The sequence below is a fragment of the Corapipo altera genome, unplaced genomic scaffold (assembly GCF_003945725.1).
Source record: "Corapipo altera isolate COAL_440 unplaced genomic scaffold, ASM394572v1 68, whole genome shotgun sequence".
Taxonomy (NCBI): domain Eukaryota; kingdom Metazoa; phylum Chordata; class Aves; order Passeriformes; family Pipridae; genus Corapipo; species Corapipo altera.
In genome coordinates, this window is record NW_020884919.1 from 5,134,057 (window position 1) to 5,158,330 (window position 24,274).

General features: G+C 35.5%; 1 protein-coding gene across 1 annotated transcript in view; it reads left to right on the forward strand.

The window, feature by feature from the left end:
• LRP1B (LDL receptor related protein 1B) overlaps positions 1-24,274 on the forward strand; it is a 672,863-nt gene that overhangs the window by 617,151 nt on the left and 31,438 nt on the right. Inside the window, exons 76-81 of the mRNA XM_027656245.1 lie at positions 2,622-2,845; positions 3,130-3,236; positions 6,524-6,640; positions 8,482-8,655; positions 9,189-9,314; positions 16,793-16,957. Of these exons, the coding sequence (XP_027512046.1) occupies positions 2,622-2,845; positions 3,130-3,236; positions 6,524-6,640; positions 8,482-8,655; positions 9,189-9,314; positions 16,793-16,957 (913 nt within the window). The remainder of the gene's footprint in view (positions 1-2,621; positions 2,846-3,129; positions 3,237-6,523; positions 6,641-8,481; positions 8,656-9,188; positions 9,315-16,792; positions 16,958-24,274) is intronic.

Consider the following 24,274-nt stretch of genomic DNA (forward strand, 5'->3'; position numbering starts at 1 on the left):
GAAATTAGATTTATCAGTTTGTCTTCCTGTTAAGCATTGCAAAGTGATGGATTCCTGCTGCATGTGTAGCATATTTTCGCCAGTCAAACTCAGCTTTAGGGACTAAAAATTTTTCTGTAATCCAGTATTATATCCAAGTGGTTTCCAGATCCAAGCTGTTACAGTAGCTTCTATTTTTCTTTTTTGTTTGTTTGTTTGGGGGGAGGTTGTGGGGTTTTTTGGGTTTTTGTTTGGGGTTTTTTTGCTGTTGTGGTTGGTTTTGGGGTGATTTTTTGTTATTAATTCTTTACCTTGAAAGCAGATTTTACAACAGACAGCAGTTCTGATCAAAAGTTATCAAGATGACATAGTCTGTAGTTCTTCAGACAACATGTGCAAACTATAAAAGGTGATTAGGCTACAAACTCCAATTTCTCTAATAAGTTGGAGTACATTATATTTAGCATCAAAGTGGGCTAAAATCACTGTGGAAAATATTAATGTGATTTTCTTCCTGTATTTTCCTCCTTGGTCTGTATGCAAAATCATTCTTCAAAAATTAGCATAATCCAAATAAGCTATTAGGTAAGAGCTCATTTACAGTAAGTAATTTTCCTAGACAGTATGAGAAGATGCACAAGACCTCAAGAATGTGATATGGTGAGGCTGAAATTTAATGAACACAGCTGAGAATTACACAGCCATAGCATCAACTAGTAGTTTTTGTTACCTTTTTTAAATCCCTCACATCAGATGCCCCCTTTTCATTTCTTCTGGTTATCTCTTAGTTTGTTAGATGCACCCCAGCATTCCTGGGATTTTACTTCTCCTGTGTAGCAGAGAAGAAAGGGTCAGTGTTACTAAGCAACCCTATCCTTGTTCCAGGATCTTTTTAGGATGTCCCCTTGTCTCCTCTGCTTCTACTACCAGCAATTTGGGAACCGTTCCTTACTCTGCTTGCTAACTCTTGTCATCTGCTTTACCAGGTTCCAAAAAGAGCCAATCTTACTGTAAACTGTGGGTCTTGAACAGTCTAGAAAAAGGCAAGGAACCATGCTGGCCATGATAGCTGCTCTTCTTTTTAAAAGGATTTTTGGTTCCAGCCTGGTAAACCAGTGCCATTAACCCTTGCGGTAGCCAAATTAGTAACTGGAGAGGTCCAGGTATGAGAGGCTTCTTGACATAGGTGCCTGAATATTACCCAGAATTAAAAGGAGTTTGGATTGGAAATACAATTACCCTTACCTGAAAACACCCACATTTCTGGATATCTTGTCCTTTATATGAATGTTACCTGGATAGTAACAAAGAAAAAAAAATGGTTGTTCCATGCAAATGGAAAAAATTTTGTAGTATTTCTGGAAGCATCATGCTGCCAGTATCATGGTTTCTTACCAAAGAATTATGATACAGTATTTTTTTTAACTTGAAAAGCCGACAGTGACCCTGGTTTTAAAGAGATACTGTTTTGTACATGCAGTGATTGATTTTACTGATTTAATATTCATCTAAATAGAAAATCAAGGTTCTATATATCTATGGAACATGCATTCTATTACATCTTTGCAGAATTAAAGGTTTATGAACAATGAACTATCTAAATTCACCCTTGCAGTCCTTTTTCACCTAGAGAATGAAATGACCTTTATTTTATGATGAAAATAGTCTACAAATGTCTTGTGGTATTAGGAACTCTGACACCTGAGGAAAACAACTTGTTTTAGGATTTTCTTTCCTGGTTTTCAGTTATGTAGCTTAATAGCCTTCCATTGCTTCATTTGTCAAGGAATAGATGGTTTTTGTTCATAATTTAACTTGATGTTAAATAGCTAAACAGGCAAACAATTTTATATGTATTTAGCTCATGCTGGTCTTGAATTTTTTATGATATGCTGCATTCATGTTAGAAATAATTGGGTAATTCTGTTTTACAGGTTTACTCCTTTCTGCAGGAATTCCAGTAACTTGTTCATATATATCTCCTATTTGCAATATGAACTTCTATCCTAAGGACCTTTTTTTATATCTAGGTCTTAATGATAACTGTGAAATTGTGACAGAGGTACTATAGTTTATAAATTTAATGTTATAATCAGTCAAGCCTTTTTTACATGTGAAGCTTAATATTGCTGAATACAGAGGGAACTCTAAATGCAGTGATTTTCTTTACCCTTGGCACACTGCTGAGCAGCCACACCTTGGGATGGGCTTCCACAGTGTTTTTCACTGAGGGCTTTGGGATGAGAATCATACCATAGCTCTGCATGGAGTATAATAGCTGTATAATCTTAGCACTTCCTTTTCCTTTCATTTTGGATTGCAGTCTATAATATTTCTTTGCTTCAGTATCAATAGTTCAAGTAGTTGCTCCCAAAGTGTCTTTTCCTTAGTGTAGGTAGCCTTGAAAAAACAATTTTGAACCATTGACTTGTTCTTCTGCATTGACTAGAACTGTCAGCAGATCCTTTAGAGCTGATCTCCTGCAGGTGGTGTTCAGGTCTTTCCATTTCTGTGTTTTTAAATATTTCATTATATTAAAGGTAAAAGTTACTTAACTGTAAAAAGTTACATGGATCTTTGACTGTGCAGCTGCTGAGAAAGATCATTTCCATAATTATGACAGTAACATCTGTTCCTTTTAGTGCCCAGAATTCAAAAGGCCCAGGGGCATTGCTGTTGACTGGGTGACTGGAAATATTTACTGGACTGATCACTCCCGGATGCATTGGTTCAGCTACTACACCACTCACTGGACCAGCCTGAGATACTCCATCAATGTGGGTCAACTGAACGGGCCCAACTGCACCAGGCTCCTCACAAGCATGGCAGGAGAACCATATGCAATTGCTGTAAATCCTAAAAGGGGGTATGTGTGTTGCAACATTACTCTGTTTCGGTGATTCAGACAAAAATTGCGAAGTAGAGTAAGAGAAAGTTATGATGCTTCAAATGTCTAATCTTTTCCAAGTCATTTACTTCATTTTCCTGCTCAGTTTACCTGTATGTAAGCCAGGCTCAGTTACCTCCCATCTGTCAGGAAGGCTGAAAGGCTCATAATAATTTAGTATGGCTCATAATAGTTTATAATTTAGTGAAGTGTTTTGAGGTTCTGTGTTGGCATCAAGCTTAATTTTTGCTTCATACTTTTAGGATGATGTACTGGACAGTTATTGGGGATCGCTCTCACATAGAGGAATCATCTATGGATGGTACTCTGAGAAGGATATTGGTTCAAAAGAACTTACAAAGACCTACAGGTATATGGCTTATCATTTTTCTTAAATACACTTGGTAACTCACAGATTTCAGTTTCTCAGTTTAAAACAACAACAAACAAACAAAAACAAAAAAACCAAAGCAAAACCAACAAAGAAACACCACCCCTCCCCTTAAAATAAAACAAAAAGCCAAACCAAAAAGACCAAAACTTTTGAAAATATGTGTTCTGGTTATTCATACGCAGTTCTGTTCAGACTCTTAGTTCTGTTTTCAAATGATGCATCTTGAAAAGACTAACTTTTGTAACAAAGCTTAACATGGTTTAACAAATCAGTACAAAGTACTGTATATAACCAGTTAAAATGTTAGTTCTTCAATAACACTGAACAAGCAAAAGCAATTAAGGGAACACCAGTTAGTGGTGAAACACATTTTTTTTAAGAACGCATTTGCAATCTCACAGCCTATTCCAGTTACTTTCCTGAATACACTGCAAAATAGTACAAAACAAGATCTAGGTGCTCAAAGAAGCAACAACTTAATTATTTCCGTATTTTATAGAACTATTGTGAAGTTTGACAGTACTTGTTGAGATCTTGTGAATTGCATTAAAGACTCCATTGGCAGCATAAAAGTGATTTTTACAACAAAGGAAATCATAAATCCAAAATGAAATGTGTCTCTTAAATAGCAGAATCCTGTCTTGAATCTACAGATGATTTTTTTTCATAACCCATTTTCTCATGCAATATTTGTTGTTTCTCCAGGCTTACAATGATAATTTTTTGTTATTGCTTGCAAATTAGGGGTTGTCCAACCTTAGTAAGCATTTCTATTGAAACATGCTTCTTTCAAGGGGAACCATCTGAATATCTAAGCACTTCAGGAGCTGCCACTGTCACAGCAACAAATAATAATATTTTAACCTCTTGTTAAATCATGTACTAAGGGGGGTTTATGGTGTTGTTTATGCAAATTATACTCAGCCCTTAAAGGAAACACTCTGTTGACATGGTTAGATTGTAGTATAGCCACTTAAAAAATTACATATGTGATAAGGAAAACTTTTTGGAGAAGGAAGCACAATGGTAATGGTAATACCATACATAGTAAAAAATAAATTCAGTAAGAAGCTCCTGGTTATTCAGACTGAAATACAACAGAATTTTATATTTATCAAAGTTGTTACATATTCTTTACTGAACTTTTATAAGACATTGTGAGCATATCAGATACACAGTTCATTAGATTTAGACCTAATTACTGTAATTGTGGGTTTTTTTATCTCTTGTTATCATGGTTAATCACAAATGGCAATGTCCTACAGAACAAGTCACCACTTCCTTGGTCAAAAGGGCATTTAACCCCTTTTTTTGGCCATCCCTTTTGGATTAGTGAACTTACTAAATTTTGTAGGTAGTAACAATATCAAACTAACCTGAAAATGCAAACAATGACTTATTCCCTGACCAGAAGCAGAAATACAAGAACTTCTCTTCTTAAATTTCCCATGGTATATTCTATATAGAAAAGATTCCTGCAAATATTTAACCAGACCTCTGTCTCCTTACAAAGGTGAATAAAATGAAAATTAAGAAAATCAGCAGAATTACAATAATATGAGCAGTCTTTGCAAAGAGGGAATTTCACGAATGGCTTGCCAGAGTATTGCATTTTCCTGTACTTACTGCCTGAAAACATTTCTGTGACATCCTTCTGTGCTTATTTTCTTCTTTTACTTCATGGTAGAAAGTAGATGTTTATGGAGTCTTTTAATTTTTTGTCAGATATTTCACACAGATCCATGTCTTTGTAGAGGGAATGCAAAGAAAGAATCCAAACCTTTAATGTTTTCTCCCAAATAAGACTTTACTACTCATAAATTTACTGCTCATAAATTTATTACTGCATATGCCTTTCCTATTTCATGTAAAAGGAAGGGAGAATTTAAGCATTTGGACTCGACTTCATAGGTTTTCCATAGAAATTACTTACACGGGAGTTCTATATGTATAAAACAAAAATAAACACTTTTTTTGCAGTGTCTTATCTCCGATACTGTGAAAGATACATTGAGAATATTATTTATTTATTATTATAGTATTTGAATATTCTTATTAAAATGCAAAGAATAATTTAAAGCTTGAGCATGGGGACTGCTCCTAAAACATTCTCCCTTACAGGTACCATGTATCACAAAGAACTGACACATTGTGATTGCCTTTTACCAGAAATTATTCTCTTTAGCTGTATCCCTGAAGACCAGTGTTTCTTTAACAGGGGCTTTTTTTTTTTTAATGGAATTTCAAATGTAAACATATTTCACTAGTTTATGAGTCACTTTCTCCACTTCCTCTCATCTATCTCTCGCTGATTAATTTATGACCTTAAAAGGAGTATTTTTGCTGTTATGTATAATTTCTTTTGATGTATTTTTTCTGACTTACCTACATACATAAACAGGAAGAAAAATACTTTTTCTCCTATTCTTATTAAAAACACACTACAACTTCAAAAGCTCAGAGTGAAATTATTTTATGGTTCAAATATTTTTTCCGGCTGAAGCTTTTGACATGACCTAAAATGGCATATTAATCATTTAATCATCCCCTATGAAACACGGGCTACTTGATTTAACTATTTAGCTATTGCCTAAAGGCTGGGTAGTCACAATGTTATCTACCTTTTATTCTCATTTGTGCTCTCAGACACTCACTCTTGTGCTTTCTTTTCGTATATAACTTGTGCTTTCTTTTCATATGTACACGTTTGTTAATATTGCTGGGTAAGTCCTGCAGCACTAATATAGTTAAAATAATCTGATTTTTAATTCTATAATAATTACTGCACGTGAAGTATTGCTGATAAGAACAAGAACACAGTTATATACCTGTGGAAACTGGGTAAGTCAGGAAAATTCTGTGAATTTTTATTGCCTTGTTTTTGACATTCAGTGACACCGGTGCTGCCGCTTAGAAATCTATTGGAATAACGGATTTCTGTTGGTAAAGCAAGTTAGAGGATTAGATTCCATGTTTAATTCCCACCTGGTATATATCCCTACCTGCTGAGGATAATGGGTTAGGAAAGGTACTGACCTTGACACAGTAAGTTAAAGAAAGTAAAAAACCACAGTTGCCCCAAGAGGAAGGTTTCAGTAGAAGGTGTTACATTTTATTGTCCTTGGTTTCCAGTCGAGTTTTTTCCATTGTCACCATATTTTTTGTACACAAAGATATACATGATATAAAAATGTACCATTATGTAAAAATAACATTTTCTTTCTAGTTTTTATATACCTATTTGAACTTTATCTTCTTTGTAGGCCTCGTAGTTGATCAGTTCAGTCAGCGCCTGTTCTGGGCTGATTTTGAATTATCTGTTATTGGGAGTGTCCTTTTTGATGGTTCTGACTCAGTTGTGTCTGTGAGCACTAAACAAGGTATGGAGAGCTTTTCTGTAACCTGATTCCTATTTTCTTTTGTTTGGCTGAAGTTTCACTATTCAGAGAAAGTGTGTAAACAAAAAGCAGTTATTATTAAGTAATATTTATTGGTTTTATTAGACAATACTTCAGATATTATCTGAAAAAAATAGATGTATAAAATAAGATAATTTTAGCTTTAAGATAATCTAATAAAATTACTTTCAGGGAACAATGATTCAATGGTATATGCCAAACTTCAAGATTTTTATCTAATCATTAGCTTTGGTATTATCAAATAACATTGTGGTTGATATTTAGGCTTGGTATCACTTGGACTTATGTAGCAACAGGAGAACCTTGATTAAGAAATTAGAGCTGTCTGCATTGAACAGAAGTTGTGGAGTTTGTAGAACAGTTGATCTGAATCAGTTCTGGGAGAAATAATGGGCTTGGCTTTCAGGTCAGCAAGTAATCACAGAATTCTCCTAACTGAATGTGAATGAGGAAAGTTCCCTTGGTAAGAAAAGAGATTCTGGTTAAGCAAACTTTGTTTTTATAGAACTGCATGTTGGTTTTTTAACAATTTGTTAGGTGACAATTTATGAGTAGAAAAGAGAGAGAACAGATTTTAAAAAAAAAACATTTGATAGCAGGCTTTTGGGGAGAATCACTTAGTGGGCAGCTGGTGCTGGGGTTTCATCAGGGTGGTGTCACATCTAGTGCTCTTGAATTTTTTCACTAATTGTCCAGAATTCACCAGGGTGTTCTGGAATATACTGGGAGAATACTCCCACAATCCAGATTGGGCAGGACCAGATTTAAATCATCCTATTTTGGTTTTAAAGCATATTCTTCCATAACTCGAAGGTAGTCATCTGAATAAAGATCCTTTGAGTGTAGGAATCTGACAACAGCCTCCTGTAACACTGAACCAAAGGAAATTTGAAGGAGTTTCGAAATTGCTTTACCATGAGACTAAAAACTTCAACCAATTTAATTAAGTAAACATAAAATAATGAATTGGAATTTAGAGATTTTTTTATTGAAATAAAATACTGAGTACAAAGTATTGATAGCATGAAAGAACAGTAGGAAGAAATAAAGGCTGATAGTTGAAATTAAATAAATGCAACTGAAATACAAAACCAGTTTTAGTGTAAATGGAGATAATAGCAGGGACAAAGTATCACAAGGGATGATAGATTCTGTTTCTTTATGGCTCCAAGAAGAGATGGATCTCTGACAAAGAGGTTTTAATCAGAAGCCATTGCCTTGTTACCTGGGTAAATGTGTGAAATTCCACAGCCAGCTGTGCATAGGAAATAAAGCCATGTGGTCTAATAGGCCCTCATAGCTCTTAAAAATGAGGAATTAGTAAAGGTAACAATTTATTTTACATTAATTTGCTATAATTATGAATTAAAATACATGTAGTAGAAGAACTAGCATTTCAAATATGTGAAGAAGGAGCTGAAGTAGTTTCTTTGATTTAAAGCAAAATTATCTGTTTCTTCCTTGTCACATACTTCTAGTTAAAGTGTTGTACCTGAGTATGTTCTAATTAACAAGCTGCTGCTGTAGAGTTTCCCCACTTTTCAATAATCACCCAGTTTCTGAGGCTGAATTGTGTGGAAAACTAATAGAAAGCTTGAGATTTTAGTTGCTTGCAGTGTGGAAGAGTTCTTTTTAAGCAGATTGGCTTTTTCTAGACAGCCTTTGTGGGTGCAAAACCAGCTGTCTGAATAACAGTAATGTCTTTAGGTGGTAATCGTAGAAATGCAATTGAAGTTATTATGAAGACAAAGTTATTTATTATTTGAATATGAATTTTTATTTATTATCCATTTTTATTCAAGGTTTGCTGCATCCACATAGAATCGACATTTTTGAGGATTACATATATGGAGCAGGTCCTAAAAATGGTGCATTTAGAGTACACAAATTTGGCAGGAGCCTTGTGGAATACCTAAGTGTGGATGTTGATAAAGCAAAAAGTGCCTTGATTTTTCACCGCTACAAACAGATGGACTGTGAGTAAGCATGATTACTGTAAACTCAATATTGAGCACATTCACCTGGGGGGAAGTAACCAAGTTGTACAAATATAAACCAGAAGCTGATTGCCCAAACTGAAAATAGATTTAGTTATATATATTTTTATATAAGCTCGATTTAGATTGTTTGATGCATTTTCACTCATTTGAAAGGATATTGGGCAAATGTGTACACAAATGCCTTTTGTACCTGCAATGTAAATGGGATATAAAAGAATTAGAAGAGGGCTGAATGCAAATAGCTCTAGCTAAAGGCAGATGAAGTTTTTTGTTCCATATTACCAATACATTTTTTGTTACTGGAGTAAATTCTGTCCGTCTGTGAGTCTTGCACTGCTGTTTGAGTGAGGGTGTTAATGAACTTTAAGCTGTTGACATTCTGGAAACTGGAAGTGTATCAGAATTTTTATATCTGATTATTTATCTTGTTCCAGCTTTAGAACAAAGTTGTAAATTCTAAAAATAAATAAATAAAATTAATATCTTTATTATTTTGTCTTTTTAAACAGTGCCTAATCCATGCTTGGACTTGACTTGTGAATTCATTTGTTTACTCAACCCTTCTGGTGCAACATGTGCTTGTCCAGAAGGAAAATCATTGATGAATGGAACATGCATTGATCAAAGCCTCTTAGGTAGGTACTGAAAACTGCATGAGAACTAGAACATAAACAGCTGGTCACTTTTTGTCATTGCAAAAGGCTGAGTTGTCTGAGAGTCCAGCTTTGTAATATTGTTCAATATACATGTTACTGAGCTGAAATGGAAAGAAAATATGGAGAAGCAAAATCCCAGATTCAAAAAAACACCCCTGCTAATATTCATCAAAATAAAAATTGAGCTTTCAACTGAAATGATACAAGATGATATTTAAAAGTGAGTGTCTATACATATTGACCAAAAGAAGCTTGAAAGGCTCTGAAGTGTTTCAGATCCCAAATTAAACATTAGCCATGTAGGAGCAGAAAAATAACCTTAAAGACCATCAAGAAACACCTCTGCTTGTACTGCAGCAACAGTCAAAGGGCAGTGAGAGCAACATAGCACATAAATGGCTGTGAAGTAGCAGACAAAGAAAGACAAAAACAACTGAAATATTTTTACCTAAAATTATATCTTTTGGTAACCTCTATAATGACTAATATCAAGTCACAGGAAACCAGACTTCATGGGAAAAGAGCTTCTAAGTTCTTGCTGTGGGGAAAATATTTTTTTTTTATAGAAGACTATTAAGTACTTTAAAACTGTTTTCACCCTAATTTGGGCTGAACCTAAGACGGTCAGACTGCTGGAATGAATTCATAGACAGCTTGAATTTTAAAATGTTCTAGAAGTCACAGGATAGTATTTCTTATGTGTATCATCCATATTAGGATGTTTTTCTGATGTCTAATTTCAGGCTCAGAAGTTTAAGTGGTAGATATTTGGGCGAGATCCTCAGTACTTAAAGTGCTTAATTTAGCAATTAAATTAATTTACCTGAAATGTCATAATGGTGTGGAGAAAATCTCACCGATCTCTACTGCCTACTCTTCAAATATTGAATTAACAGAACTGTGTTTTAGTAGTTTATAATGTGGTGTTAGTAAAGCTCCCAACTCTAAACACCCTCCCTGTCTCTCCAAGTGTCTCGTCAAGATTTTATGCTGATACAGCACCACCAAAAAAATTATTTCAAATTACCCATAGTTACTATTCAGGTGTTGAAGAATGGGCAAATAAAAGAATATTGTTTTTCACTGCTAAATTGCAGTAATTTGAGCCCATAATTTCAGCAATGCTACAATTTTACTAATGAGGCAAAGGATTAAGCCATGGTAATGTTTTTAGGAAGGTGTATTTTTATTTGAGAAAGAAGTGAAGAGGCTTTTAAATTACTTCACTGCTGGTTATAAATTTTTATGGATAGGCAGAAAATGCCTAGAGAAGCATTTTTAATATATTGATAATTTTCAGTTCCTTCCCACAGATTCAATATCTGTTATGACTTTTTAAAGGGCTGCTGAATAAGTGTTTCTTAGGTTTTTTTGTTTACAATTATATTTCAGGTAATGTCTACCATAGGCTTTTTTGTACATTTTTTTCCAGCGTGTTATTTTTGTAATATAGATTGCAGGTTTTGTAGCCTCACAGATTATAAATTATGAATTGAAAAAACCTCTGTATCATAGCAATCTAACAAGTGTATGGTTTTGCACTATGTAAATTTTTTTTGAAAGTATTCAGTGGATGTTAAACAGCTGTATCATGCTGACACTCCACTTAGGCTTCCAAGGGTCAGCAGGGATTCCTGGAAAGATCAGAGCTGACCTCAAGATCAGCATTCTGAATTAATGCAGCTTTATAATTAAAGGCTGATTTACAGTCCACTTGCCATTTATAGGTCACTAATAGCCTGCAAACAAAAGACAAGTCAATTTATAAACCAGGTTCTTTTACTTTAGGTACTTATCCAGTATGGAATAAAAAATTATCAGCTGTAGTATTTTGTTCATTTTCTGATGAAGATCTAGAAAACATATATGAAATATTCCACAACCATTTGCCTTATTTAAATCTACCATTATATTGTCTTTGTTGTCTCAGAGCATTTTTGGCACAGTTATGGATGTCAGTAACTCAAATCAGAAATTCCTGTTTTACTTGGCTGTATATTGCAGAAGAGTGACCTAGAAATCCAAAGGGAGGTTATACAGTCATATTTTTTTTTGTTGGTCTGCATTAAAATCCCGATTGCAAGTCAGTCAAAATATTTCCGTTGATTTTGGTAGTCTTCTGGTTTGTCCCTAAGAGAACAAAATCCCAAAGGATTTTAATTTGAGATGTATCTGTAAAACACTTTTTCGCTGATGTATTCTTTTGGTTTTGCTACTAGTTTGATCACATTGCAATAGATGTGTAGTAGATAGGTTACAGTGATTTATATACATCATATCTTGTGTGTTCAGCAATAAACTACCACTCATTTACAGATCTGAAAACTCAGGTTTTTGATTTCCTGTAGTGGATGTCATTCATACAGCAATAGAAGGGAAAGGTTCTGATTGTTTTATACTTGTATAGTGGCTATTTCAGGTTATCACTTTCAAAAATTAGTGCTAGTTGTGGATATCAAGAACTAATGTGACTAAATTGTACTTTCTGAATAATACATAATTGACAGCATCAAAATGTCACAGCCATCTCTGCTTCCCATCCATCTTAAATAGTGACCCCAGGAGAGCTTGTGGCTGAAGATTCTGTTTTGGCAATACATATTTCACTATCCTTGTGGAAAATGCCTCCCAGCAAATAATGATCATTGTCAACATTTTTATGTCATTCTTCTTTTTGGTAGGTTTTAGCATTATTATTGTGCAGATGCATTTGTACAATTTCTTCTCAGTCTGCCTACTGTAAAGGTTGGTGACTGCAAGGTAATCTCAGTCTTGATCTGTTTCTTACAGCTACATCCCAAAAACTGGGTTGTTGTTTGTTTCTTTGTTTATTTTTTAATAGAAGAAAATTAGCTGTCCTAAAATTCTGCATGTTATTACTACTAGCTTGACCCATTGAGCTCATTTTTCTTCATAAGGCCTATGTGAGGAATACTAAATACTGAATACTCAGTGGCTGTCTTTAAGACTGAATCCAGATTGCCTCACACAGCTGTTTCACCAGCATCTCACGCAACGCATGAGAAACAGCTTTTGGGTTTGATTTGGGGTTTTCAAGTTGGAGTTGCATCATTCAGAATGTTTTAATAACAAAATCAAAACAAGTTCCGGTGTGTTCTTAGATAAGCTTCCATCTCATTTCTCCCTAGATGATAGTGACTGACAGAGTACAGTGTTTTTTTAGGGTTATTGACTATAGCAGGCCTGACTTTCAGTTTAGAACTGAAAACAACCCTTTAGTTTTCCAGTGGGCAGAATACAACTTCATTTTCCTAAAAGAGACCCCTGGATTTGCATCCATTAGGTTTCCTGTATCTAATTGTCTGTAGCACAATGAAGCTAAAAATGTACCAAGAGGATGAAAACAGAGAGAGTTGCACTGGAGGAAGACAGTGTGTAGTACAGCTGAGTGAGCAAGAGTAATGAACACTTCCAAGAGTTCTCTGATCTGGAGCTTCACGTTTATCACTTTCCTGTTAAGAGGGGAATATTTCTGCTCTCTTCGCTGAATGAAAAACCTGAGGAAAAATTACAGAAATTCATATCTGGTGTTGCTTCTGAACAGGGATGAAATGTTTAATTCATCACGTTGTTTCCTTCTGCATGCTTCTGTGGGGACTTGCCCACTGCACATGTGGATTTCAGGCACAGCAAGTGCTTTGGCTGGGGATGGACCTTCTTTTTCACCCAATGTCTGTCTCAGGGAGCAAAAGCTATGGCATTTCAATCCATGCTATCTTTTTGGGGTTTGTCCTGCTTTCAGCCTTCCTGGGTATCAAATAGAACCAGAGTCACACAGAAGTCTGCTCCTGATTTGGAAAAAAACCACTTTACAGCACATCTACACAAAGGGGTTAGTGTTGGGATTGGTGTTTCCCAGAACAGAAGAAAATGGGCATCAGTTATTTTTTTCTTACTCTGCATCCTTTTCTTAGGCCTTCTCTTCCTTCTAAAATTGTAAAGCAAATATTTTTAAAAGGAAAAAAATACAAGGGAAAATGAAGGGAAAACAGAGAGTAGCATCTCTCTTACAGCATTCAGGCAAAGTTTGGGGATAACAGTGTTCTGATACATTTAAACATATGGAAAACTGGCAGGTAGTATGACTTTCTGTAAGGACATGAATATTAATAAAACCTTACCATAATATTAGAACTCTGCACTCTGTCTTTAGTAGATACATTCATCTCTATAAAGGATGAGCTACACCTTTGTCCAAAGGGTAGGCAAGACCAAATTTTCTGCCCCATGAGATGAGTATTTTCCTTTGTAGGGAGGGTAACTGTTCTTGTCCCAAAGCATGTAGGTCATGAACCTTGTGCTCTGTAGCATCTCTCCATTGAACTTGTCTAATCCAGAAAGTGGTGGATACTTCAAAAGGGAGATAATAGCAAAAAGTAAGATGCATTTTTCTCAGAAAAGAGAGGGTTGTTATAGAAATGTCAAAAAAAAATGTGTGTGTCTATATATTTGGGTGAGAGGGATAGAATATCAAAAAATTGAATGAGTGAAAATACCAGTAGAGTTCACGAGGCTTTGATTTGCTGTTGTATCAGTATTTCTTCTGTGTAAGATTTTCCTTTTACTTTCAGGAAAAGAAAAGAGTCAGAGATGGAGCAGATAAGCCAAAGTCCATTAAAAAACATAAGAAAACCTTCAAATTAAAATTATTTGATTCTTTATTAGCAGTATATTAAGATTGAAATAGGCAAATCAAGGCGGCAGGAGACTAAATAACTGGATTAGGAGAGAATGTATAAAATTAGATGATCCTTTCCTTTCTTTTATGTTAGAGGTCCAGTAACTAAACTAGGGGTTGTGTAACAAGTGAAATTATTTAATTCTGGCAGTTCAGAAGTGAAAAGAGCAGCTGGGAGGTCTTTGAGTCCAAGTTCCAGCAAGCACAGAGCAGCACAGAATTGACTCCAGACAGAAACTTTTCTGATTTTAACTTTTTTTTTTTAAAATCTTGTTCCAAGAGAGTGTACATGCTAGAGCTGTTCTTAGCTCATCTTTCAGAGGTCTTTATTCAGTAATTCAAAATAACCATATTCAGCCTTATAGACCGATTCTTCTGTTTCTCTCCTGTATTCTTTTTCTTTCCGTCTTCTCCTGTGGGACCATTCTGCTCTTGTCTCCCACAAAAAAGCATCTGATCTCCTTTTGTATTCAGTTGATGTGAATCTGCAAGCGTAATTTGTTTCTTTTATTTACTTTCAGACAACAAAGCAGCAGCATTAAAACCCCTATATTGTTCAAGTCTAATGTAGTATTTTACAACTGGCTTATCCATTGTATCTTTCAATCCTATTTCTTGGTTTATTTAAAGTCCAAAATTGTTAAAGTAACTTTTCTGTATTTCATATTAGATACGTGTTGGAACTCTTGAATTTAAAATGTTTCATAGAGAACAAAATCAGTAGTAATTGTAATTTTTTTTTTCAGATTTTATGTCTCAATTCTGTGGAATTGCTCTAGAAGAGCACTATCAGAAAGGTTCATAAAAATGAGCAGTTGTCTGTACTTCACTCTTATTTATTCTGTTTTTACCAAGTTCTGCTTCATAAACTCATGACTAATGATAAGCAAAACAGATAAGATAAGCAAAACAAAAATAGACCTTCTCTCCAATAAGATATGCTACATTATCCATTCAAACAACTTGTATAATGAGTAACCGAAGAACGGTTCATGGAACATCAAAGGATTTAATGAACCACCCAAATAAATGAAACACTGAAGCATCCTCAAACTCCAAAATACAAAGTAGCTTTGTTACAGCAGGTGTATCCAGAGTGGATACCAAAAAATTAAGTGCAAACAGGATTTCATATTTTTATTGTAAACACATGCCATGAAGTAACGATGTGCCAGTCAGTCCACCACAGTAACTTTTAGATTTACTATCTAGTTTCAGCTTAGTTTGAGAAAGGGACAATTACCTGAAAGGTGAGAGTTTCCAGAAGTTCTGTTTAAATAGATTTGATCCCAGGTTACATGTCTGCACCATCTCACCACTGGTTGTGAAAGGAGGCAGCAGACCCTGCAGAGGAGGGGTGTACACAGGCAGGAAAGAGATGAGTTGGGTGCATTCAAAGAAAGGGCTCTGCATAAGCACAGGTATATTACTGGGCTCTGCAGAATCTGTGCTGGAGAGAACTGTTCAGGTAGAGGATGTGACATTCCTAAATTCTGCACTTTTGCAACACAATGTGTTTGAACATCAAAGGAGTTGCTGTGCCTGAGTCACGTCAGTCAGTGTTAGACCTCAACAGGTACGGAACAAGTGGGAACCTTGACTCCTCCTCATCAGCTGTTTGAGTAAACCAGATGAACTCAGCAAAACACCAGCAGCTGGTGGATCTGTTACTGGAGAGTTTTCAGTGCTTGTGATATCCCTCGTTTAAAGCCATGTAAACTAAAATACTGGATTAGTTAGGAAGTAGTCTGGCTGCACAGGATTTGTTTTGCTATTTGAGAAATGACAGGTTTCATTGCTGCAAACATGTTTGGGCTGGAAAGGTACTTGTCTCTTTCTTTAGAATTACAGGTATTTGGATGTTTGAGCATTATATGCTAGTCTATAATTAATTTCTTCTTGGTATCATTGAATAATTTTATATCCTGTTCACTGAAGTGAATAGAGGTTTACTTTTCAACGTGTTTCCAAGAGAGGCACAACTCTAATTACAAAACAGCTTTATAGGAAGATTGAATCTGGCCTAATCAGAATTTGTGTCACCTCTAAGATGTGCCATCAGTCAGTGAATGCAGAGCAGCAGGCAGTACCACTTCTCAGGGATTTTACAGTCTGAGCAGACGAGAAAAAGAATTTATCAGGAAATATGATTTAGGAGCAACAAGTTCATATGCAAACATCAATTTTTGAGGATGATTTAAAAGCTGAGTAATTTCCTTTTTAAATATTTTGGATAAAGCTTAGTTAAGAAGGCTGTTAGTTAATAGAGAGAGTGGAAGAGAGATCCAAAAACAACTAATAGAAAAAGGCTAAGGTCACCAGAAAATGACTGGGAAGTTTCCTGAGGTCTCCCAGATGAAACCATCATTCAGTTTTCTAGTTCTTAAACTAACTAGGAATTATAGTTTCAAACAAGAATTCATACTATCATTGGTAACTTAGATCCTAGAGTGGTCAACTTCCCTGTGACATCATTTGGGTGTGCCATGCACAGGCCCCCAACTCATTAGGGTGCAAGCTCCCACCAACTCTGCAGCTCCTGACAGCCTTTCTGGAACTTAAGATCTCCTAAGTGTGTTGGCTTTTTTTCAGCACTGTGGAAACAGAACTGATAGTTTACTTTCTCAATTTTGTAAAGTGATATTTCCCACCACCACCACTGACAGAGATCTCTAGCTCTGTTTGAGAGACAGGGTTCTGTTTTGCCAGTTCCATGAAATGGGGTTGTGGAACCACTCTGTGTATGCTCTTGCTGCAGATGGCACCTGTAAATTAACCTGTGAGAATGGAGGAAAGTGCATTATAAACGAGAAGGGGGATCCTCGATGTCACTGCTGGCCAAGTTACTCTGGTGAAAGGTGTGAAACGAACCATTGCTACAACTACTGCCAGAATGGAGGAACCTGTGGAGCCTCTCTCCTTGGTAAATATTTCTGAACAGCTCTATATTACTATTATACCTGCCTTAAATGTTTGCATTTATTCCCTTCTTGTGATATTTGTCTCTTTGTAACTTATTTACTTTGTTTGTACTTAAATGGTGTGCAAAACATCAGAACATGTCATACATATTTATGCTTTATAATCAATAGTGTTTTTCACTTACATGTCTCAGTGAATTAAACTGCATCCCAGAAAAGGGAGTGTGTAAATAAGTGTTCAATATAAAGACTCAGGTGTTGAGGTGGACAAATGGAATTGTAAAGCATAAGGTCCAGTCAAAGTACACCTGGAACAAGCCCATACAACTTGTTCTCTCTTTGTCTCAGTTCTCCCTCTAAATTTTTATGTGCATACACAGAATTTGCTTAAATTTGGTGACCTCCGTCTTTATCTTCCTGGAGATCACCGAACAGGAATTTTAGTCATCTAATTCTCAGGAAGACTTGGTTGATGAGAACTCAGATCCTTCATTTTCCTGAAGGAATTTGAAATTATCTCTCTTATCTTCAGGGATATAATCCTGTTAAAAAGTGGTGATTTGACAGTTGATCTCTGTCCCTAACACATAAGCTTTTGTAACTTGCAATTAGTGTTTGGGCAAGAGAGGGAAAGTGTGATAAAAAGTACTCTTAACAATTCTGTGAGAAGGGAGAAGTCGAATTCTATTTTCTGCTTCAAGGAATAATTAAATATTTGATTCAAAGTAGAACAGCTGGAGAAGAGTTTGCTGTCTAGTCCCTTCTTCTCCTCAGAAGCTATTAGCTGCTGAAGATGTGAATCATTTTCTCCTGTGATGAAGAGACCAACACCCTGATCTCTGAAAGAAAAGTACAAGCACCTGGTCCTGAGAAGTTTGTGACTGTTCAGCACAGAGAGGGCTCTCTGAAATGCAAAATTGTGTATCTGAGTCTCTGTGGCAGGGACTTAGATCATAATGTTTTCCTCAGCACTTCTTACTAATTAACTCTAGCATATGTAGTTTAGTAATTTAGCCTCACTTGGTGGCTTCTGTGGAGCCTCCTCTTATTGACTGAGGTGTGGTGGCAAAATTCCAGGTGAATGCAAATCTAGAAATCTTTTCTTTCAGTTATGAGTAGTTGAGGGTTAATAATGTTGTTCATAGTTATATCCATAATAATGACTAAATATTAGAAAATGAGAATTACTTGTGCTGGAAGTTGATTAATTATACTTTAAACTGCTCCTAACAACTAATGGAACTGGCACAAATGATAAGTGGTGATTTTTATCAATGTAGTGAGATCAATACGTGCTAAGTGAGGACACGCAGGTGAATGGAAGTAAGTTGTGGGTGATTTAAATGACATGCAGAACTTTCTCCTCATCTGAAGAGAGGATGTTTATTCCCACATCTTTACATGTCTGCCATTTAATTGATTCTTTTGTGGGGTTAAAAGGCTTAATAAAATTAATCACTTGGCTCCTGGAACTCAGCTCCATTTTGAGTCCTGCGGAGCTCCCAGGGCTTTATTTAATCCTTTTCTTTTGGCAGTAACTATAGGGCTTGCTCACCTCCAGCAGTTTGTTTTCCCTTTCCCAGGCAGCAACATTTGCTGTGCTCACACAGCTATCCCATTGCATGGGTATTTTTAATTTATATTTTCCTATTAAATCCAGCTTCTGAAATCTCCCAGCCTTGCTGAAATAATTATTGCAGTAGATTTTGTCACCAGTGGGTAAAGGCGGGATATGAGCAGGTTCCACAATATACTTCTGCTAAATTTTTCACCATGGCCCAGCTGCTGCAGCAGGCCTGGGGATACAGCATCAGCCTGGTGCTTTGTGTCCCAGATGGAATGATGTGCCTACACTAAAATGCATCAGGAGAGCCAGCATGGACATCACCATAGTCCACATTTCATTGTTCAATTGCCTGATTTGGGGAAATCTGAACATCTAACAGCAGCTAATGTTTCTTGAACCACACATGACCAAAGAGTGCCTTTATGAGCTGAGACCAACACAGAGCTGGTTCTAATGACTCTAGGCATGCCTGCTGATAGGAGTGTTCTTCTGCAGTGCTCTGTCCCCTTAACAGTTTCATCAAATTTTTGAGAATCATATTTCAAGTTAACCAGATGTCTTATCTGCCATTTCCAATTCATGAGGGTAGCCATGCCTTGAAGCCCACACCATAACTTTCCCATGCTGGAAATGTGGAAAAGAGACCATATATCTTTCCAAATGACAATGCCACCGTCTAGTATTCCTGATAATTTCCAAGAAATTTTCAAGTTGCTCTGCCTCTCATCTTCCTTGCATGCCTAGCCCCTGGACGCTGTAAATATTCTATTAAGAAGAAATCTCCATTTCTTATCAGACTATATTTCTTATCTACATCAGACCATAAATCGTGTGTTACAGAAACAAACTAGCATGCCAGGGAGATGTCCCTTTATCCTAGTGTAATCTAATCCATGATATACTAAGGCCATTATGTATCTTACAGAGGGAAGCTAAACTGGACTCCCCAAAAGCATTAGAAACTGTAATTAAGTCAACAAAGCTTAATTCCTCAAGTGTTTTTGCAAGAACCATTTCCTCTTTCCAGTTGAATACACACTTCAGTCTTTCAGTCCTTGTGTTCAGTGAGCACACATGTAGCTGCACAAGACATCTGCAGTTGGACTGAGTGTGAAATCCAGACCAGAACAATGTTTCTTCTCCTTGTCTCAGCCTTCAAGGCAGAGTTGATTTGCTATGTCAAGTTCATATGAGAGTGATTAGCCTATATGTTGCTTTATTCTTGCATGTTCCTACATGTAGAAATAAAAACATTCATTATTACCAGGAATTGCTCAATTTTTCCTTAATGGTTTTGAGCTTCAGCATTTTATTGTATCTAGATTTGAAATATTTTGTTGTACCAGGCTGACCTGTCATCTAGCAAAGGAATAATAGAATCATTAAGTTTGCAAAAGACCTCTAAGATCATGTCCAACCCTTAACCCAGCAGTGCCAGGTCCACAACAAAACCATGTCCCCAGGCGACACATCTACACGTCTTTTAAATCCCCATGTTCCAATAGCTACATTGCAAACTGGTTTCGTTAAAGAATTCCCTCACATTTCTGTGAAGTATAAAATTACTATTTTAAAATAAAGTCAACTCAATATCATTTTACCTTGTTCTACTGTGCTATTGCTGCCTGTGCATTCTTCCTCCTGTACAATGGTGCTCACAAACAGTTCCTCAAAAAGTAGCACCTGTACTTCTGATCCATTATACAACTGACTCATCAAACTGACCTGCTAAAATCAAGTTTCATATGTTTTCCTAATTTAATATTTTTTTTACTTTTTTTTTTGTTGTTCAAAACTATAATACCTTTTCCTCTGAAAGTTGTAGAAGCCATAGGTGAGTGCCAATCCAAACTCATCTGCAAAATATAAATGACTAGTGATCATTTTTTTCTTAGAGGCTTTGATTGCCCTTGTCAATTTTTGCATATTATACAACTCAAACAGCTTTGAATTGATCTCACAAGTGTCATTTTACACACATTCCCTTTGGAAAGCTTAGGGACTGCCAGTCATTTCAGCTTCAGTGGAGATGCTTCTGCAGGGTCCCCACAGCTGGAGGCTTCCCTAGGAGTCAGGGAATTTCCTTTGGATTCTGACTCAGAAACTGAGGAAGGAAGAAAGAACCTGAGAACAAATTTTGCATCATACTCTGATACAAATAAATTTGTGCAGCATATGAAATACTCTTCTGGTGAATGTGTGTGTTCTAGTGACTGTGTAAATCCTCTTCTCTTTCACCACCTAATACAGAATAGTAATGTGATAACTAATTAAGTAAATTGCAGAGTATTACTAATTTTTTAAAACATGATTGTGCTAAATCTTTGCTGGATGTGTTAAGTTGTAGAACCTCATTATCTGCACACAAATGTTAATTTGTTAAACAAATCCCACTGGCAATTCAGGGATTATTCACTGTTGGCTTACTTACTGCTAAGCCTTTTGGCAAATTCCTATGTGAACGTTATATAGCTGGAGATTGGAGCAGCTTTAATTAAAATTTATAAGTTTACAACAGTTGTATTGAACTACAATAATTGAACAAAGAAAATGTCATCAGTTAATTAAAAGTACACATCTGAGACATGTAATTAAAAGTTTGGGCATAATAATGAACACTTTCCAGTAAGCCAAATTAATGTGAATTTGGAAAAAAAATTGAAATCTTACCATAAAAATGCGCTTTCTTTCTCCTTATAGTTTAAAGTAAAAATATTGACAGAACAGTTTACTGAATGTCTCAAACACATTATAACTAGGTTAGCTAGTTCACAAAACCAGATAAATCCATTTGTATTATACTTGCAGTACAAAGAGTGTCTAATCATATAAGATCATTATTTTTTTATAAAAATGACTGAAAAAATGTGCTTCCTCTAAACAGAAATATTCTCAAAAAATCATTATATATAAAGTAGGTAGTATTATTTTGTATTATATTTTATAAGCAAAACAAGGTGATTTGGTGCACACTGAAAACAGTCAGTGAAGAACCTGTTTACTTTGCTAATGTAACATCCGTGCCAGTCTCCAAGGGTGTTCCTACATCATGTTGTCAGCAGGACAGGGACTGTGGGGAGGGATGAGATGGTATTTCACTGGATGTTGAGGCTCTCTGTTCTGGCACAGGGTCTCAACAGAACCACCACCACCAGCCTTGGAAAAAAAAACCTTTGAGAGTACTCTTAATATATTTAGAAATTGTTTTTTTCTTCCTTTTTTTTTTCCCACAACACAGAGAGACTGTATATCTGTTGGGATAGATCCCAATCAGCTCACCTACTAATTACATTTAATAATACAACTTCTCTCCACTACTATTGTCTCAGTAAAGTTAATTATGGTTCATCAGCCACACAGAAATGAATTATTCTGATTCCCACAGACTTCTGATAAGGACTCCAAAAGACAAGATATTACTTGCAGAAAACTCATGTAATGCCACCTTATTTTCTTTAACAGTGACAGCAAGTTAAATATTGAAACTAAATGTGCATATTCACCTATAAAAACTTAAAAACACAAATTGCATGTAGTGAATTTACCATTGAATGGAAGAAATAAATAATGTAAATTTTTATACAGATATTAATCTGAATTATCTAATTTTTCAAAAGTTGTAGAAAGCTACAAAAATAGTGCTATTGACCTAGATTTAATTATTTTTTAATTGCAAAGCACCTTTATGTGATTATACAAAATACATAATCTTTATATGTTGTTTAGGCAATAGCACGAATGAAAGTTGATCTCCCTAGAATTATAATCCTTTCAAAATAAATGTAAATATGGCTTTAAGATATCTGAGTGGATTCCCAAAAGAAATCACCCAGATGCTACAGGAACAGTGAACCAAGGTATTTATTGGCAATTTTTGAAGATTATTTAAGAAGTTACTATATAGGCAATTGTTATTATATAGCAAACTAAACTGACAAGCCAGGAGTAACTACAGCATCTGTAATCAAAGCCTAATTGAACATTGTGTGATTTAGATCCCTGGTATCTTTTATTTTTGTAAGAAAGGGGGAAACTAGGTTTCATTTTCATGTCAAAAATTTTGCATATCATTTCATGCCCTCCTGCCAAAAATAACTTCATATGTCTTAGGGTCACCATAACATATTCTCCTTTAATTTATTAATTTCTCTTCTGAATTTGAAGCAGTTTAGCATTCCATAAACCACTTCCCATATTATTGTTTTTCTATATTCTAATGAGTCGTGCACATTTGTGTGGTGGTGAGGATAAAGGAGAGGGAGTTTTAACTCTGTGTCTGTAGAGCTCCAATCCTGAGAGTTCATGACGAGTGAAGATTCTGAAGGTCTCTGTGCATGAGCTCATCTTGGAATTCTGTTGCTAGGGGGGAATATGTGACATCTTGGTTAACATGACTGTTTCTTTGCAAACATAAATCTTTGCAACTGTAAATCTATACTCTGATTCTGTGATACAAAACCTGATGGCATTGTTTGTCATTGTTCAGTACTGCAGTTTTGTTAAACTCTTCCAGGAACCATTTTGTATCAGAAATAATTTCTGAGAATAAGGCAGATGAAAATGTCAGTATTAGTATTATTTTTGATGTCAACAGTCTGTGTATAAATAGGCAATGAACTATTAACATTACTGAAAGTCATGTTAAATTGAGTGACAAAAAGGGGGTTTAGGCTATACTGTATTAAATTTTCATATAACTGTCAGTAGTTTGGCATGTTTATAAGCCTACATTAGCAAAGAATAGAATAATCTTTTCCACAACCTAGAAAAATATCATTGTCCCATCATTTTAACAAATAGAGGAGTATTAATAATAAAAACTGGTTTCAGACCTGCAGATCTATGTTCTATTACTATTTTATGTTTTTTATTGAAACAATGATTCAGATGAAGGATTATGTGAAATGCCCTGGCTTGGGGGCAGAAATTTAAATACAAGTGTGTACAGGGGGAAAAACAAGAAGAATCTGTACTAACATCTGAGTTCAACATCTTTGATTTAATGTTTAGATCACAGGGGACAGATATGAATAACCAGGCTGATGCATATTAAACTAGTTGGAGCTATTTTTAGGTCAATGGTTTTGTTCCTGCTGTACTCATTAGAGGAAGAGAGTAACTGATCTCATGGCCTTTAAGATGATTTGCAAAACACTTTAAATTAGCATAACTTAAAATAGAAAATGTAGAAAAGAATTACATGAAGTGTGTCACGTAAGAAGGGTAAGAAGTAAGTGAAGGAAAAGGAATAAATAAATTATTCTGCATGAGTCAGAGAGAGCAGACAAAATTAGGGTGCTTCACTTGTGTTGAGAAATTCTCTAATGAATATGATATTAAATGATTGCATAGTATTAAAACAAAGGCAGACCAGAAGAAAGTTTGAATTGTGGAGTTTCTGGAATATTCAGTTTAATCTTAATTACTTCAACAACCCAGACAACTAAATGGAGAAGAAAGAACAACAATCTTACTGTTGCAGGGTTGCACATTTCAGAGTTTTGGATGCAACTGTGGTGAACAGCCTCAGGAGGCAAATGGGAAAGTATTTGTGGATACTTACAGCAAACATCATGTTAAGCTGAGGAAGTGATTAATGAGACAAAAAAGAACCGACCTATTCATAATGAAGCATTTTTAAAAATCAAACAGCAGTAAGGAATTACTATTAGATCAGCAAGAAAATCAGGGAGAATTATTATGGAAAAGTAACCCTTAATGTTATTTCATTTGACTACTTTGGATTTTGGCT